Source organism: Cavia porcellus, unplaced genomic scaffold (genome assembly GCF_034190915.1).
Source record: "Cavia porcellus strain 051 isolate PalLab524CR breed Dunkin Hartley unplaced genomic scaffold, mCavPor4.1 scaffold_10, whole genome shotgun sequence".
Taxonomy (NCBI): domain Eukaryota; kingdom Metazoa; phylum Chordata; class Mammalia; order Rodentia; family Caviidae; genus Cavia; species Cavia porcellus.
The window spans coordinates 68,089,915-68,109,518 of NW_026947493.1; the positions used below are offsets into that span (position 1 = coordinate 68,089,915).

Sequence of the window (19,604 nt, forward strand, 5' to 3'; positions counted from 1 at the left end):
GGTGCACAGGCCCGTTTTCCTCCCTACATTGTATGCAGGCGACATGCCCCAGGTGTGGTACTCACACCATCGTCCTGCCCTTCTTGCATAGGCTCAGTATAGTGTACAAAATGAAGACCTTGGCCTGCCCCCTGGTGACTCAGGTAAGCCTCTAAACTTCTCAGATTGACACAGTATTAGCTGTTTCAAACAACAATGACAAATCCATCTCTCTCTCTCTCTCTTTTGAGACAGGGTTTCCTTTTGCTGTAATTCAGGTTGGCCTCAAACTCACTTTGTAGCCCAGGCTGACCTAGCACTCGTGGAGCTTCTCTTGCCTCTGCCTTCGGAGTGCTGGGGTTACAGACTTGTGCCACCACACTCAGCTAAAACCTCATGTTTTTCTTTCTTTCTTTCTTTCTTTTTTTGTTTTGTCAGTACCGGGGATCGAACTCATGACGGCCTGCTTGCAAGGCAGGTGCTTATGCCGCTGAGCTAAATCCCCAGCCCCCTCATGTTTTTCAAAATAAGGGGCTGGGGATTTAGCTCAGCGGCATAAGCACCTGCCTTGCAAGCAGGCCATCGTGAGTTTGATCCCCGGTACCGATAAAAATGAAAAAGACAAAAAAAAAAAAAAATCAAAATAGTTTTGTTCTTTGTATTTCCAAGTGGAGTTTTCAAAATCCATTTGTCATTTAAAAAAAACTTCCAAGTATTTTCCTATGAATTGTGTTGTTTATTGAAATCAGTTTAGGAAAAATTGACATCATAGCTGTTATGGCTTGTTATCTAGATATGCCCCCAAAGCCTCCTATGATCATAGGTGGAGCTTTTTCAGAGGTGGCTGGACCTCCTGTGTGATGCTAGGATTAAGGATACTCTACCCAGGGTATGAATACTATCTGCCCTAAAATATAAGGTGACTGGCGCAGCCCCAATGAAACAGGAGATGCTCTTGTGGACGACAGTTAACTGCTGCTTTATTCACGTGGGTTCTGTTTATATATTTGGCCGTGACCAATCACAGGCTGCCACAAGGAAGCAGGGCGGGAATGGGATGTAGGCTCTGGCTGCTATATCCAGCTGTGGCCAATCAGGAGTTGCCACAGAGTACGGAGTGAGCACGAAGTGCGCACGGGTTGGCTAATTTAAAGAGGGACATAGCGCACTGCGGAAGCTGGCGTGGTCCTTAGTCTCGGCTGGGGTATGGTATGTTGAGCACCTGCACCCAACAATAAGGGACAGAAAGACGGCGTTGGGTCACTTGTCAGGTGCTGCTTGCTGCCTTTGCCTGCCAGGAACTGTTTCTCCTGCTCGACGTTCCTCTGCCGTGGCACCCTGTCTTCAGTCGGGCGTCTTGTACTAAAACCTCTTCAAACTGTGCACAAAAGAAACTTTTTCTCTTTTATCTTCTCATGCCAAGTATTTTGCTTTAGCAAGGGGGAAAAATAACTAAAACAACAGCCGAATGTTTTGACCAATGAGCATGGCATGCTTCGATAGCCAACAGACTGTGTCAATTTGAGTAAGACACGCCCAACCAATTGGAGCAACTGAAGAGATTTATTTAAAACAGAAGAACCACCCTGGGTGTGACACCAACCCTTAGGCTTGCCTCCTGAATGGAATAAAAGGGAAGTGAAGGAGGAAGGCTGGCTTCTGTTTCTTCAGAGAAGCTCCAGACTCACTTTCACCTTAGATATGGTCCCCTGGTTTCTAGAACAAACACTCCAGTCTTCCACTGTGGACCCTTTGGCCTCCTGATAGGAACTCAGTCAGGACCCTACAGGAGTTCCAGGCCTTCCCCTGGATCCTTTATACCTCCAGGCAGCCTTTTTGCACTCTTCCAAATCTGACTCTGGGCAGCTGTGATGGTAGACTATCAGGTTGAGAAATTTAGTTATGAGAAGTTTAAATGACTTAGCAGTTTCCCACCCTTGGGCGGTTTGTGGCTTGGGTGATATAAAGAGGAACTGAGGAAGGACAGATCTGCTTTCGGAGAAGCCCAGTCTTCATCATTCCTTCACCTGGTTTCTGGCACAGATCCTCTGCCTTCTGGCATAGATCCTTCAGCCTCCTGAAACGGACTCCCATGGGACACTGCAGGGCACTCCAGACTTTGGACTAGATTCTTCTTCGGTCAGTCCCCAGGGTGCAGACACCCTCTGCACACTTCCTCATCCAACTCTGTGTGTGACACTGTAAGTCAGTCTTATTAGCTCTTACACATTTATGTCTTGTGTTATATCTGTGGTTCTAGTAAAATACTAACTGATACTGCAGGCATTATTTGGTTACAGGCAAAATGGTGGATGCTGATGACTATATTTTGGAGCTGGCTGTTCCTTCTGCTGCTCCACTGTCATTTCATTTCATACATTCCTTTGTGCAGAGGCAGCTGGCAGATCAGGGAGATGGTGCTCGGTTGGCCCCAAAGGAAAAGGATTTCCTGATAACCGTGGAAGGAAGGGAGCCGCAGAGTGTGAAGTCCCCAGAAGTCCCCAACAAACTGGTCATCCCACTGATCCAGAATGCCTATCACAGCAGCTCTTAGCCCAAACCCCCAGGCCATTCACAGAGGTATTGGCTGTCCCCAGCCATGAGGGAGCTCCAAGATGTCTCTATAGGAGAGAGACAGTGTGGGTGTTGACCCCATGCTCACTTATCCCCATGATCCAGAAAAGATGAATTCCTAGTGAGTAAAGGGTAAACAGTGAACTCTAAGCTGAGACAGTGCCAGGCAGTCCCTATAGAGGCCTTTGGGCTAGCCATGCTTCAGGGTATGGGCTGGCAACCTGGTGAAGGCATTTGTCATACTTTCAATCAAGTGCTAAAGCCTTGTGTAAAGTCACTGAGGCCCAAGGGGTTAAGGCTGTGTGCCAACCTGACAAGGCCCAGGCCTTGGCCTCCAGTGGTTTCTACCACCCACCAAAGCCAGACAGGGAGCAAGAGAAGGATAAGGAAAATCAAACTCAAGGGCTGTTGAAGGCACTATGGTGGTCCTTTCTGACCCTTATCAGCACCTCTATGGAAAGGTGGAAGGCCTTGATCCTGATAATGTGTGGGCCGTGGTTCAGCTAGCAGTAGGCAGTCACATCATGACTATTAGCAGCTACTGCCTGCAACCTGTGTCCCAGCAGGAATTTCACAAGAATTTCTTGCATCCTGTCCAGCTGAGCAGAACATGCTTTGGACAACACAATGGAATAGCCTGTTACAGAAGGCCCTCGAGAATAAAGACCTGCATGACCCTTGAAGGACTTAGACAGAAAGTGGAAATACCCCGCGGACCTACGGGATGGGCCTGCAGCCAAGAGAGAGAAAGCAGCCAGCAGGAGTCAGCAGTAGCTGCACAGGGACCTGCGCGTGCACTTCGTGGACAAGTGGCAAAAGTGCGGCCACTATTACAACACTAAGATGACGATTGAAGACGTTCTGAGTCCAGATACCTGTACGTGCAGGACAGATGAAGACTGAGTCCTGGAAGGTGTGAGGGAAGACATGCTGGAGACCCTGGTTCCCAAGGGCGAGGGTGATTGGGTGACGGTGGTGCGGTGGCCACAGGCTGGGAGAGTGGACATCTGCGGGGCAGGGACAGAGTGTGGAGCCAGGCTTTGGTGCAACCGTGGACAGAGAATCACCTGGTGGAGTTTTACTACAATGCCGTGTGTGCCGGTACACGGGTCTCTGTGACTCAGATGAAGGCTGACTGCGGGACCATTCCCATCCTGCAGGCTGTTAACTTTTTTTAAAAATTGCTTCACATGAAAAAATATTGCTAATCTTCATACAAAACCAAACAATGTTCTACTGTTGTGCAATATTTAAATGCACACACCCCTCACAGACCACAGTACCATTGTTTTGTTTCCTGAGTATCGTGAAGTGCAAATAAATATTTGGTTTATATCGGTTTTGGTGATTAGCACAAACTTGTCTCATGCAATGCTCAAGGCGTTTATTTATTTATTTATTTTTGGTCTTTTTCCTTTTTATCGGTACCGGGGATCAAACTCACCACTGCCGGCTTTCAAGACAGGCACTTATGCCGCTGAGCTAAATCCCCAGCCCCACTCAAGGCGTTCATTAAACCGAAGCCCCAACCCAACTAAGCCGCGCTCCGAAGTCGCTGTGTGCACGCAGGCACTGATAGAAGTTCGTAACCCTGGGCTCTGGGTCTAGCTCTGAATAGCTTAGTGATTTGCTGGGTGTTTCCTCTTTGAGAAATGGAGCGGGGAGCCTGGCCGGAGCAGGGAGGTGTCGCTGATGAGTCGAGGCGCAGTCTCGGTAAGCACGCTCCAGCCTCCACAGTTTTGCAGGGGTCGGGCGTGAGAGAAGCGGACGCGGCCCCGCCAGGGGGCGCTCCCCCGAAGGAACCGGCGGCCGCGCGTCAAGCCTCCTTCCCACCGGTGTATGCCCGGGCGCTCCCGCGAAACGCTCCGGTCGGCAGCCCGCAGCGGCCGGCTCTATGGTTCCCGGGCCGCCTTGGCGGACGTGGTTGGCCGCAACACCAGAGGGGGGCGGGTCAGGAAGTGGGGGCGCGGCGGCGGGAGCGGGCCCGGGGCGGCCGAGGGCTTCGGCGACGCGGAGGGAGGGAGACTCCGGGCCCCGCGGGAGCCGGCGGCCGACCCCGGCGTCTCAGAGACGATGGCGGAGGAAGAAGGTGATGGTGTCTGGGTTCGGCGCGCCGCCCTGGCGGGGAGGGGGCGGGACGCGAAGGGCGGGCGGCCTGGGCTGGGGGAGAAACGCGCGCCGGGGCCCGGCCCGGGCCGGGTAGGGGCTGGTTCGGGCCGCGCGGAGGAACAGGCCCGAAGTTTGCCGAAGTAGAAGCCGAGTTGCTGCTTGAAGTTGGGAGCGCTGGAGAAAGATGCCCGGGGGCGGGGGGGAGTGGCGGGCTGAGGGCTCCCCGCAGTTGGAGCGTGGAGTAGGGGACACAGTTAGGGGTGGAGATGGATGTTGGGGTACCGAGTGCGTAAGGAACGTGATAGTCGTTTCATCAAACGCCTCTTCGTTCTGAGTGCGTTCTTGAAAGGTTTGTGGGTGCTGACAGAGGCACTCACGGGGTGAGCGGGATCGCAGCCATCCGGATAAACTGAGGCTGGGATTTGGGGTGAACATGGTGAGGGGAATGGGGAACGCAGAAAGCGAGGAAGGCAAGTTCGCTTGAGGTGTGGGCGTGAGGGCCAAGGGCAGAAGCGCAGCAGGCGTTTGGGGGCGTGGGGAGGGCGGAGGGCTTGGACGGGGGGAGCGAACACACCTCCCCTGCTTCCTCAAGGCCGGAGCCCAGAGTTCCTCCCGCAGTACTTACCGCAGGAGGTGTGGGTATGAGCGGTGAATGGGCGGCTGGAAGAAACTTGGCAGCCAGCAGTCTGAGGAAATATTCGTGGCCCAGTAACTTCATCATACAGTTCTGTACCTCTACAAGTTCCGGGAACAGATAGATAAGGTGTCACTTGACTGAGCAGGTAGATTTTGCATTCTGATGGAAAATAAGACTTTGTGCTTTGAGCAGAGTTGTGAATGTGGTGGTGAATTGACTTAATTCAGGTTTAAGTCTTTTTGAACCAAACGTGCAAGAAGGGAGTTGGAAGGGTTCCACGCAAAATGATTTTTTTTTGTCTTTCTCATTTTTATGGGTACCAGGGATCGAACTCATGACTGCCTGCTTGCAAGGCAGGTGCTTATGCCGCTGAGCTAAGTCCCTAGCCCCTCAAAATGATTTTTTTAAAAAAGATGAAAACAGTTTTACTCTTCTGTGACTTTCTTCCCTGTACCTGTTGTACGTAGCTCCTTTTCCTCGAGTTTTCAGTTTTAAAGTTTTTTTTTTTGTCTTTTTCCTTTTTACCGGTACGAGGGATCGAACTCAGGACTGCCTGCTTTGAAGGTAGGCGCTTATGCCGCTGAGCTAAATCCCCAGCCCCGAGTTTTCAGTTTTAAATGTAGTAAAAATTTTGAGACATGTTACTAAAAACAGTTTCAAAACCAGTTATGTATGGTTGACAAGGAAGAATGTAATTCTGTTTGTTTCTTTGGTTTTATCTGCAGTTGCAGTATGTTATTGGAGTTTTTTTAATATATATTTTGCTTGTTAACTAGATACGGTTTGCAAATCTGGGGTCGGGGATTTAGTTCGGTGCCGCAGTGCCGATTTCTGGTACCAAAACAAAACAAACTATTGCAACTCTCTGGGAGTAGGTCAAGACCAGCCTAGGCTACAAAGTGAGCCCAAGGCCAGCCTGAACTGCATATCAAGACTGTCTCAAAAAGACACACACACACACACACACACACACACACACACAATCTATGGGAGTAGGTTGACAAACCAATTTGTATGTTTCCATGAGTACATTCATGCTTAATTTAAAACATAAAACTTGTGCAATACTAAAAGTATCTAATATTGTGCATCACACAGAGAAGTCACTTAAATTACAGCTATGTCTGATTAAATAGATGTGTGTAAGCAGTGGAGTATATATATATATATATATATATATTTTTTTTTTTAGACAGGGTTAGTTCAGACTATCTTTCAACTTTGAATTATGTACTCCAGGTTGGCCTCACACTTGCAGAGATCTTCCTGTTTCAGCCTCCCAAGTGCTGGGGTTACAGGCATTTGCCACCATAGCTGGCTGAACTGTATCATTTTGTAAAATTTCCTCGGATATAAAATGATAAATTACTTTTGGTTATAGAATTACAGGTAATCCAAAAAGTTAAATAACATGTAGAAAAATTAATAGGTTGCAGTTTTGTTAAAACGCAGTTTCATTGATCAGATGTTTAACTCCATGAATATTTGGATCCCTGCTGTTGGGCACTAGAATATAATAGTCAAGAATGAATAATTAGAATCTCATTATAATAATGCTCGTGTCAATATTTATAGTAAACGTGTCTCTGTGTCAGACATTGTTCTGAGTACTTTCCATGTATTTGGAAGTCTTTTTTTTTTTTTTTTTTTTTTCTTTGTCTTTTTTGAGACAGGGTCTCCCTATGCAGTTTATGCTCACTTCGTAGCCTAGGCTGGTCTGGAACTTGCCTCAGACTCCTGAGTGCTGGGGTTACAGGAGTGGACACCACACCCGGCTAGTCTTTTTTTTAAAAAAACACATTATCTTGTATTCATTGTGTTAAAATTAAACTGGTCTATATACTTTACTTGTATTCAAGTGTTATCTGTAGCCCTTTTAGTTTTTCATTTGTATTGATCCTCTTCCTTGTCAACTTAAGTGAATATGCTTTGGGAATCTTCCAAAAAAATTCTTACTTGATACATAGAAGATCAGAGTGTATATAAGGTGTACTTCCTGAAAGAAGTAAGAACAAAGAAAAAAATGGTAACTTTGAGTAAAACAGTGTTACCATTTCATTTGGAAATTGTAAGTATAGTCTGGATGGACATTTGCAAGCCTGTTTGTAGCTCAATTTCAAGTGAAGAACACTGGACTAGAGACTGAAATGGCAAATCATCATTGTGGCAATGCAATCCTCTTCATTTAGTTTGACTTTTTTTTATAGTATTACAAACTAAGCTAATGAAAAGCAAATTTGAGTTTCGTTCTAGATCTTTACCATCAGAGTTAATTAATCAATTGGCCTATTGCTTTGGCCTTATTTTTCACATCTAGCTATGTGTGGTTATTTTATTTTATTTTATTTATCTTGTCAGTGCTGGGGTATCAAAGCCAGTGCCTAAGTGCTCTACCACTGAGCTGTATCAGCAACTAGAGGCTTCCTTTTTCAATTTTGAAGTTAGAAGTGCAGTAAATGGAAATGAGTGGAAATTTGCATCCATTCAGTTTTGTTTCTTGGTGACAGGAAGAGAGTTAGTTTTGGGACAACTTGAGGAGTTTGGCTAAAGTAAATATTATCCCAGAATGTACTTTTTGCTTCCACAATCTAATGCCACTAACATTGGCGTATTAAAATCAGTGCAGGCATCCAGCATGCAATAGTTGTTGTTTTTTTTTTCCTCTTGTAAAATTGTTACTAAATAGTACTTTAAGATGTATGACATGGCCAAGCATGGTGGTACACTCCTGTAATCCCTGCACTGGGGAGGCTGAGTCAGTAGAATCATTGCAAGTTCAAGATTAGCTTGGACTACAAAGTAAGCTTAATGCTAGCCTGAATTGCATAGGGAGATTCTGTCTCAAAAAGACACACACAAAAATAGTATAACATTTTAGAATCAAGAAAATGTCTTATAGATCTATTACAGCTTATTTGTATGATCTTTGATCAGTAATAGTACATATTGAGAGATAACATTATTCATATACTTCATAAATTATTTAGGAATGTGTGCAATTTTTTGTGTAGATTGTACTTTTATAAATCAAATCCATTTATGAGCACAAAGAGAACACTTTAAAGTTCCTGTAATTGCCTTATTCAATAAAGAACATTTTAAAAAAGGAAAATGATAGGTTTCTGTAAGAATGCTTTTGGGGGGAGTACTAGGGATTGAACTCCTCAGGGCTATATGCATGCTAGGTGTGTACTCTGCCAGTGATTACCCTCCAGCTGCCCACAGAACACAATTATGTGAATATCCCCTTCTCGGTTTATCTTTGTCTTAATGTATATATTTAGACTCTGTTTAATGAAAAAGACCTAGCTGGCTGGCTAGCCCATCAGCCCTGTATATAGGTTAAGTAATTATGTCAGCTTTATTAAGCTGACTTTTGAAAGTATCCAGTTAGGGACTGGAGATTTAGCTCGGAGGCATAAGCACTTGCCTTGCAAGCAGGTGGTCGTGAATTCGATCCCTGGTACCGATAAAAAGATTTAACAAAAAAAAAAAAAAGAATCCAGTTAGATTAAGTCCATTGCAGTTAGTGTTTAATCATGCAGGGGTACCTGTTAAGTAAACTTGTGGTTATATTTTTTCCCATATATTCTTTTAAAATAATAATTTGCTTTTGAAGATTTTCTTTGACTTTATATAAACATTTTTGTTGACTGCTTCTGCCTTTTGGCTTACCTCAGCAAGGGAAAGTTAAAAGAGCATCAAGGAAGGAATATAGTGTTATCTACTAATTTGCTCAGATTGGCATGTAAAAAAATCCAAGGAATGGCTTTTCAAATAATAATGTCATTTTACTGACTTTGCTACTTATCCTGACTACAAATAAAGGGTAGTATACAAGTGGATATAATATGCTAAATGTACAGTTTTATTTTTACCATGATAGTATTTAAAGGTATTTTAGTGAACATATGAAATTTGTCATCAAATTTTAAAATACATTTATTTTGTTCATTTTTTATAGTAAAGCTGGAAAACCATCCATCTGATCAACATCAGCAGTAGCTGATTCGTTTCTCCTATTTTGTTCATTATTTACTCATTTTATTGCTGAGTCATTATTAAGAAATTAGAAAAACTTGTCTTTTACTCCTACAGGAGATCAGTTTTTGGACCCTGTTATAAGCTTGACTGGGACATTCTGACCTTAAATTGTAGTCACCTAGCACACAAGATAATGAAGTTGGTTGGGGGAAGTTGTTATATTATCTGTAGTAAATTCCTGGTTAATTTGGAATTCACGTTAGTACTTTGGAAGTAATTTCTGCAGTGTATTTTTTTTTATTGGAGATAGACAAAGAAGACAGTTTAATATTAGGAAAAATTTCTGAGAAATTCTGATACATTTTAGGGGCTCTTTATAAGTTCAGCTTATTTTTTAACATCAACATCTATAAGGCTATGCAGTGCTAATGATATTACAGCATGTGAAACCACAGAACTTTCAGGATTTTGTTTTGTCTTGAGACAGGATCTCACTATATACTGCAGGCTGGCCTCAAACTCAAAGTGATCTTCCTACCTGAGCCTCCTGAGTACTGAAATTATTTCAGAATTACTTTTGAAAAATGCACAATCAATACAAATGATCAATTATATTTTGATTTTTAAAAAATTATTAATATATGAATGATGCATTTGATAATGAACTAAATAATATCTTGTCCTCCAGTCATTTTGGAATACACTTACTTATCTTGGAATAAACCTGTATCTGTAATCTTAGCACTTGGGAGGCAGAGGCAGGAGAATTCCTGAGAGTTCTAGGCAAGTCTGAACTACAAAAGGAGACTCTCTCTCAAAAACAAAACAAAGCAAAAAGCATCTCAGGAGAAAAGTTTGTTGGTTTATCAGTGGATAAACTCTCAAAAAGCCTATAACTTATTTGTACTAAAAACAATGTACAAGAAAAAGAATTTAGCAAAATTAAACACTTGTAATGATGCACAGCACATGATAACACAAAATAGAAGGAAACCACCTCAGTATAATAAAACCATATATGCAGAATCCTGAGTGAGATTGAAAGCTTACATTCAGCACAAAATTTGAGGATCTAGACAGAATAATAGGCAAGAAAAAGTCACCCGAAGTGGAAAGAAGAGGAAGGGGATATAAAAAAAATTAGGGCATATTATATATATGTATCAGCTCCCCCAAATTAATGTAATCATCATGTACTGCAAGCATGTACTAATAAAAATTTCAAAGAAAAAACAAAACAAAATAATGTGCAGAAGGTGCTAATGCAATTATGAGAAAAGTTTCCTTTGGTAAGAATTTGTCTCGGTGTGATTTCTGATTTAGTATAATAAAAGTTAATAAACTTGGGATACTGATTATTGACACACTGTTGCAATAATGTCTTAAATATTTTAAGGCTCAACTGTAGAATTACGCCAAAGAAAAAAGCCAAAGTCTTCAGAAAACAAGGAATCTGCCAAAGAAGAGAAAATCAGTGACACTCAGATTCCTGAAAGAACTCCAAAATGTAAGTGAGATTTGAGGTTTTGCTATTACTGCAAAATTGTTGTGCTACAAAATATATTTTGTATTGGTGTGGTGGCCCATGCCTTTAACTCCCAGTGCTGGGGAGGTTGAGGCAGGAAAGTTGCTGTGAGTTTAAGACCAGCCTGAGCAACTCTGGGAGTTCAAGGCCAGTTTGAACTACAGAATACGTCATTGTCTCCAAAAAGAAACAAAGTTTTTAAATACTTTAAAATATATGAACATATTTTCAGTTTTATTCAGTTTTGCATCCATGAGAGCAATCACTAAATCTCATTGCCTCATAGCAGACATTTCTGATGTATAACACATGTTGTGGCCACAGGTAGCTGATGCAGCTTCATGTGTTATGAGTGAAGAGCCTTTGTTTGGAGCAGAGGAAAGGAGCAGGGTGTAGGTAGACCCCTGCAGTGCCCTTCAGATTTCTGCAGAACTGGCTCACTGTGCTTGTCCTCCCCATCCTATCAGCCCAAGCAAGTCGAAGTCAGTCCAGATGGTGGGATGCGGAAGTGTTCTCTGATTATACGAAGGCAGACTGGCCTCAAACTCACAGCCTCTAAAGTGCTAACACTACAGGCATGTGCCACCATGCCCTGTCGAAATCCTTTTAATTTTTTTTTTTTTTTGTCTTTTTCCTTTTTATCGGTACCAGGGATCAAACTCATGACTGCCTGCTTGCAAGGCAGGTGCTTATGCTGCTGAGCTAAATCCCCAGGCCCCCCCACCCCCAAAATCCTTTTAAATGGACATAGAATTTAGGTAAAAAAAATAAGACTACTGGCTTACAAAACTTTGATAAGCTCATACTATATGTAATTAAGCTCTTAAGAGACATCTAGAAAAAACTTGTAGATATAATTGTTGGACTAGAGCTGAGTAGGATTAAGGTAAAAAGCTAACAAAAAATTTTTATGCTAAAGTTAATGGTTTTTCATGTTAAGAATGGAACCTGTTGCCTTATGCATTCAAAGTACAGTTCTTTACCACTGAGCTATACCATTATACCTGAAGTCCCTAATTATTTAATTTTTATTTTATTGGTATATTGTATAAATATATAATGATAACATTCATTATAGAAACAGTTCCTAATTTTTAAAATTGGGTAAAAGTAACATATAATTAAACATACAGAATCTTAGGTATTTGAATAAATGAATTTTGACATTAAATATAGCCACAACAGGGCTGGGGATTTAACTCCGTGGCATAAGCACCTGCCTGGCAAGTGCAAGGTTGTGAGTTCAATCCCTGGTACCAAAAAAAAAAAAAAAAATAATAATATATATATATACACACACACACACACACACACACACACGTATATGTATATGTATAGCCAAAACAATCTATGGAATATTTTCATTATCCAAGACAATTTTATTATATTATTTCCTGGGAGATTTTCCCTACACTCAAAGACCATCACTGTTCTGATATTTACCACATTTATTTATTTATTTACCCCTTTCTTTTCCTTTCTTTGCCTTTCCTCTCTCTCCCTCTCTCCTTCCCTTGTCTTCCTTCCTTCCTTCCTTCCTTCCTTCCTTCCTTCCTGTCTGTTTTTTTCAGTTTAACCCAGGGCTACATCCTCAGCCCTTTTTAAAAATTTAAAACAGGCTGGCTATTGTAGAATATGCCTGTAATCCTAGTACTCGAGAGGCTGAGACCGGAAGATCACCACAGATTTAAGGCAGTAGTGGGGCTACATAGTGAGTTCATCTTGAACTACACAGTTAGACCCTGTCTTAAAAAACAAAACAAAAAATTTCAGACAGGGTTTCACTAAATAGGCTAAGTTGTTCAGGCTGGACTTGAATTTGTAGCATTCCTGCCTCTGCCTCCCAGAATGCTAGGATTACAGGTGTGTGCTACTATGACCAGCATACTTTAGCTATTGGATGTTATATTTGACTAGTTTCTAAAATTAATAGATACTAATTTTTTTTCCATCTTAACCATTTTTAAGTACAATTCTGTAGTGTTCAGAATATTTACCTTGCTGTGAAACAGATGTCTACAGCTTTTTTCTCTTGCAGATGATAGACTTTTATTTATTTATTTATTTGTCTTTTTCATTTTTATCGGTACCAGGGATCGAACTCATGACTGCCTGCTTGCAACGCAGGCACTTATGCCGCTGAGCTAAATCCCCAGCCCCTGATAGACTTTTAGAATCATTTTGAATTATATAGAATTGAACAGACAGTATAGACTTCCCATATTACACATTCCCCTTCATAGAGTGCCCTTTATTGACATTTTGCACTGGTATGTACATTGGTTACAGTTAATGAACTGGTTACAATTAATGAACTAATTTTGTTTTTGTTTTTATTTTTTAAAACAAAAAACAAGCAAAAATAAAAAGATAAAAACAAAGATCCATACTTTATTCAGAATTCCTTAGTTTTCATCTAATGTCCTTTTTGTGCATCACATAGAAGAAACATTGCATTTGTTTGTTTGTTTGTCTTTTTAAGACAGGGTCTCTATGCAGTTCAGGCTGGCCTTTCACTGTGTAGCCCAAGTTGGCCTCAAACTTGCAATGATCCTCCCGCCTCAGCCTCCCGAGTGTTAGGATTACAGGCATGTGTCACCAAGCTCGGCTAGTTGTCATGTTTTCTTAGACTCCTTTAGCTATGACAGTTTCTCAGACTTATTTTGATGACTTTGACAGTTATGAGGAGTATTGGTCAGGTAGGTTGCTGGCCATCTCTCTGTTGGGATTTATCTGATTTTTTTTCATGATTAGATTTAAAGTTTTAGGGATGAAACTATTGAGCTAGAATGCCACTTTCATCACATCATATCTAGGGTATATACTATCTTTTGATTACTTTTTTTGATTACTTTTAATATACTTTTCAGATGTATTATTTCAGCGGTTTGCAAAGATTTTCATTGGCTGTCTTGCTGCGGTTACTAGTGGTATGATGTATGCGCTCTACCTATCTGCATACCATGAACGGAAGTTCTGGTTTTCCAACAGGCAGGTAAGCACAAAGAATTTTGAGCATATGAAAGGTGATTTAGTACTTAATATTAATTTGAGCAGTGTGTTTTCTAGAGAAAAATATACATATGACAAGTACTTTCTTATTTATGGCTATTAGAAACAAAATGCTATGGAAGCTCTTTTGAGAAGACAGTCACAGTGTCGACATTGAGATATGCAACTTGGGGGCTGAGGATTTAGCTCAGTGGCATAAGCGCCTGCCTTGCAAGCAGGCAGTCGTGAGTTCGATCCCCGGTACTGATAAAAAGGAAAAAGACAAAAAAAAAAGCTGAGATATGCAACATGATGCTTCACAGAATATTAGGAGCATGCTCCCTATACGATTAATATTTCAGAGGCTATTCTGGAAAACCCTGGCCCTAGTAGTTAAGAACTGGCTGTAGGTGATGTAAGACTGAAGAAAGAGGCGGACAGACATGTCTTGGGTGGCTGCAAGATAGGTGGATTTTTGTAATTTGGATCAGAAGGGCAAGAAAGGGCTTGTATAGTGATTAAGATACATGTGACTTTATCCAAGCCAGAGTGTACCTGGTTTATCTCAAACTAGTTTCAAGGGCGTTAGGCACATTCCTGGTACTAGGCCCAGGTTGTAAAGCTTCATGTACCATTCTAATTGTATCATCTGATTTTATCTGGGAAACTACGCATATTAAATGTGTGGTGGGAAACTTTAGGGAGCAATTATGGTGGTTGTCTCAGGATCACTGCAATCAGGTCAAGCTGAATATTACAGAGACTTTTGGTAACAATGAAATGTTAGAGTTTAGTCAGCCTTATAGTACTTGTAACTCATTCTTCAGAAACAGTCTGTGAACATTTAGGCATTAAAATATTTTAGTGTTAACATTGCATGGCTGGAATCTGGGGAGTTGAAAAAGATTGATAAGGCAAAACATAGTATTCATTAAGATGTTGCTTCATATTACTGATTTTTTTTATGTCTTTTTGAGATTGGATCTCACTATGCAGTTTGGGCTGGTCTTGAACTCAATTTGTAGCCCAAGCTGATCTCAAACTCACAATGATCCTTCTGCCTCAGCCTCCCAAGTGCTGGGATTACAGGCATGCACCACCACACCTGTGGGTGGTTTGTTTTTTGTTTGGAGACAAAGTCTGCTATGTGGTTCAGACTAGTTTTGAACTCATTGTATTGTTCAGGCTGGCCTCAAACTCAAAGCAGTCCTGCCTCAGCCTCCCAAGTGCTGGGATTACAGGCATGCCCCACCTCACCCAGGTCTTATATTATTGTTTAATGTTTGGTTTTAAATTATGTGTATTCCATGGACTCTTTAGTCACTTTGTTTTCAAAGGTCACTTACAGATTTGTTTAAAGTATTGAGCTCAGATGGGGTTGTCATTGTTTCTAATACTGAGCAAATAGTGAAGGTGACTAAATGCTTTTAGCTGTTGATTTATCTACCACCACCCAAAGACTTAATTGAATAACTACTGGTATACATATGTTAGTTTAAATATTATCGTAGCATAGGCTTTTCCTTAAGTGTGTCACGGAGAGGGTGGGCTATGTCTCAGTGATGGTGCTTGCCCAACATAAGTGAAATTCTGGGTTTGGTCCCCAGTACTAAAAACAAAGACAGACAGACAGACAGATAAGATGTTAGATAGGTAAAGGGATGGATGGTCTCAATACCAGTTGTATGTATTTCTTTTCTTTTTCTTTTTTTAACCTCAACTTGTGAGAATGGAAGTTGTATATATTTCAAAATATATCTTTCCCTTTCAGATTTTTAGGTTGGGGGCAAGTGAGTGAACTGAGAAAAACTGAAAGAATGGCATTCATTAAGCACCTTGTGTCATGCATGGGCTAAGAGCGTACTGTCTGGGAGTATGTTCACAATTACAGATTCTCAGATACGGCTTTATCTCACTTAGGATTGGAATCCACTTTTTTTTTTTTTTTTGAGTCAGGGTCTTGCTATGTAATGCAGGCTGTCCTTGAACTCACTATGTAGCCCAGACTGATTTTGAACTCATGATCCTTCTGCCTCAGCCTTTGTACTGGGATTACAGGTGTACATCATCATACGCAGCCAGAATGCATATTTTTATAGTCTAGGGTATATCTAGGTATACCTAGCTATATCTAGGGTATATCATATGCACAGCAAATTTAAGAAGCATTGATTGAGAGTTTAATTTTTAAAATCCTGGAAAGAAACAATTCTGTTTCCATTTAAAAGTCATTTTAAAGTAATTTATGTAGCTAATAACCTCTTAGTCCATATTGAGTTCTGGTGAAGACCCACTTGTTGGTTCATAATGAGTCATCTTGCTATGTCTTCCCTGCAGAAGGAGCAAGGGATCTTTTGGGGACATTTGATCTTTCTAGGGCCTCTCTTTTAGGGCACTAATCCTGATAGTGAGGGCTTTTCCTTTATGACTTATTAACTCCCAAATTCCCCACTTCCAAATATCATTCCATTAGGGATTAGATTTCAGCATATGAATTTTGAGGGACACAAACATCTAGATCATAGTGAGAAAAAAGGAGTTATCAGCTCAGTAGACTTGGGGAAAGATTTCCTCTTAGAGATTTGCAGTGCATTAATATAATATGGACTGGGGCTGGGGATTTAGCTCAGTGGCATAAGCGCCTGCCTTGCAAGCAGGCAGTCGTGAGTTCGATCCCTGGTACCGATAAAAAGGAAAAAGACCAAAAAAAAAAAAAATATATAGTCCATATATAGTATATATTTAGTCCATATATAATATGGACTAAACTCTTGAATAGCTCTGCAATAAAAGAACTCATTTAATTTTGTTTAATTCAGCCTTTCTCAAAACTTAACTATAGAACTCTCAGTAGAGCCCAGTAACATCTTAGGAAGTCCCGACTTTGGCCTTAATAGCTTTTGTGTTTTTATTAAGTGGTCAATACAGATTGAGTATCCCTTCTTTGAAATGTGTGACCTAGAAGTATTTTATATTTTAAAGATCTTTTTGTGTTTTTAGATATTTACATATACTTCTTGATATTTTGGAGGTAGGACACAAATCTAAATGTGAAATTTGTTTAAACTTCATATAGACTTTATTCACATAGCCTGTAGATAATTTTATACAGTGTTTTTCTTGTGCCTGCATTTTGACTACAGTCTGACACATGAGGTCAGGTGTGGAATTGTCCGCTTGTGGCATCATGTTGACTCATAAGAAGTTTTGGATTTTGGAACATGTAGGATTTCAGATTTTTGGATTAAGGATGTTCAATCTGTATTATGCATAAAAAATTGTTCAAGTTTTTAAAATATTATAGATTCATGAAAGTTTGATTCAGCATCAAAAGTATAAGGCATCCTTTTTTTTTGTCTTTTTGAGATGGGGTTTCACTTAGCCCAGGCTGTGGGCTCTTGAACTCACAGGATCCTCCTGTCTCACCTTCCCAAGTGCTGAGATTACAGGTGTGTGCCACCACACCCAGCCTTAATGTTTTTAACGACTACATTACATTCTTGGTTCCCAATAGTCTTAATTTTAGGAAGTTTTGGTTATATTTCTGGAAGTTGATTTGAAAAATACTAATCAAGTACAGTATTTGCTGCTCTTAAATTATGAATTGAGGACTTGGTGTTTAGGACACATAGGAACATAGACTAGTAATAGAAAATACTTTCTTCTTAAATTTATCTTTTTTATTATGGACTTATGACACTTCAACTGTCATTTGTTATTACTTGCCTTACTATTTTTGCTATTTTTTAGGACATTCTTTTGCTTTTCCTTTTAAATTTTCCTTATGTAGAAAACAGATTATTTATGAATTACAATTTATTTACAGTCAAAATGATTACTTGCTAAAAAGCTTGTTTAAAAGTTTAACTTTCTCATTAATATGGCTACTACAGATTAATGAAAATTCAAACATGTTTTTAAGAGGGTAAATATGTTAATTTGGAAGGTGAGGAGGAAAAATGAAGATACAGCTGAAATTAAAATGTTGGTATTTAAACACTTACTTCATTTTATTTTAGGAACTTGAACGAGAAATCACATTTCAGGGTGACAGTGCTGTTTATTACTCCTATTATAAGGATATGTTAAAGGCACCTTCATTTGAGCGAGGTATGATAATCATAGTTGTATTTGTCATAACTATTTTTCCAGACTAAAATATTATTCTTCAGTTTTGGAGCCTTAGAATGCAGTTATTTTTCTCAGAGAATAGGTGCTTCTCTGTGTCATGCTTGAGAAAAAATTGGAAAAATGAGGCATGAAGTATTGTCTTTTGAGATCTTCCTTGATGGTACATTGGATGACTAATGAATAGCATGCTTATTTAATTATTGTAAAAACAGAATAAATAATCTGAAGAAAAATCTGTCTTTAGGTGTCTATGAGCTCACCCACAATAACAAAACTGTATCTCTGAAGACTATAAATGCAGTGCAGCAAATGTCACTTTATCCAGAACTTATTGCCAGCGTGTTATATCAAGCAACTGGTAGCAATGTATGTATGTTTTTTTCTTTGTACTTTAATATCTATTTTTTCACAGACTTACAAATTCTCAAATTGTTTAATGTCATCCTATTATCACCCCCTTTCTTTTTTCCATTTAGGAGATTATTGAGCCTATGTATTTCTATATTGGCATTGTTTTTGGATTGCAAGGAATATATGTTACTGCTTTATTTGTTACAAGTTGGCTTATGAGTGGAACATGGCTAGCAGGAATGCTTACTGTTGCATGGTTCATTATTAACAGGTAAAGTATCTTAATTGATAGTTATAATTTTTTTGCCTGCAGTAGTCAATTCTGAAAATCCTCTCATCCCCAAAATTCTCCTAACTTAATCTCCAAGCCTGTGACTGTGCTGAGATACCATACTTGTGATTCTGTTGTATTATAGAGTGTGACACAGTTTAAGACAGAAAGATATCCTGGGGGTCTAATCTAATTACATGAGGCCTTAAAAGTAGAGTGCTTTTTTTAGACGGTGTACAGGATGTCTTGGTTACTCTTTTCTTGTTGCTGAAACAAAATACCCAAAATTAAAGAGGGAAAGTTTTACTTAGCTCATAGTTCATGGAGGTTTCAGTCCATAATCTGTTGGCCGCAAGGCAGAGTGGCACATATAGGGGGCATCAGTTCATGGAGGCAGAAGACAGCAAAAGCAACCAGAGCTAAAAGGGAGGAATGACGGAAGACTCTTTCTGTCCCTTACATTTGTGTAGGCTACCTACCCTAAGGTGAGTGTGGTAGTTCTTTCCATAATCCTAGCGTTGGATCATGAATCAGTCACAAACTGTAGAAGCTCACTTCTGTGATCACATGAAGCTTTGGGGGGACATCCAGATACTAACCATAACACAAAGAGATCAGAGAGATCAAAGCATGAGAAAAATTCACGTCCCACTGCTGGCTTGAAGTGAGGAAGAAATGAATACTGCCAATAACTAGTGAATTTACAAGAGTACCCCAGCCCTGGCCTAGCACGTACGAGATGTGAATAAGAACTGCAGCCCTGGCCAGAGCCTCAGTTTTAGCTTAGTGCACCTCCACTGGCCTTTATGAGATAATAGGTTTGTATTCCTTTATGCCACTATAGTTTTGACCTTTTGTCATGCAACAGTTGTAAGGTAATATACCAGTTTTGTATTTCTTTTACAAATATAGTTTAATGGAACACTTGAATATACCTTTTTCCCTTTTATTTAAGATGGATGATACAGCTTCTTGAAAAGCAGAAAGCATCAGACATATCAGTATTAAATTAACCACCAGGCCAGGGTTTAGCTCAGCAGCTCAAGTGCCTG

General features: G+C 40.5%; 1 protein-coding gene and 1 pseudogene across 5 annotated transcripts in view; both read left to right on the forward strand.

The window, feature by feature from the left end:
- Positions 1 to 2,186: 2,186 nt before the first annotated feature.
- On the forward strand, positions 2,187 to 4,231 carry LOC100733290 (G-patch domain and KOW motifs-containing protein-like; annotated as a pseudogene).
- Positions 4,232 to 4,485: 254 nt separating this feature from the next.
- Dpy19l4 (dpy-19 like 4) overlaps positions 4,486 to 19,604 on the forward strand; it is a 63,059-nt gene continuing 47,940 nt past the window's right edge. For 4 of the 5 annotated variants that reach the window (XM_063257577.1, XM_063257579.1, XM_063257578.1 and 1 more), the window contains exons 1-6: positions 4,486 to 4,642; positions 10,680 to 10,790; positions 13,679 to 13,803; positions 17,819 to 17,909; positions 18,175 to 18,296; positions 18,407 to 18,552. In XM_063257577.1, coding sequence (XP_063113647.1) covers positions 4,627 to 4,642; positions 10,680 to 10,790; positions 13,679 to 13,803; positions 17,819 to 17,909; positions 18,175 to 18,296; positions 18,407 to 18,552 — 611 coding nt within the window. In that variant the 5' untranslated portion in view covers positions 4,486 to 4,626. Of the gene's footprint in view, positions 4,643 to 5,201; positions 5,445 to 5,833; positions 5,864 to 10,679; positions 10,791 to 13,678; positions 13,804 to 17,818; positions 17,910 to 18,174; positions 18,297 to 18,406; positions 18,553 to 19,604 lie in introns of those variants that run through there. The other variant, XM_063257581.1, reaches the window with a different exon arrangement.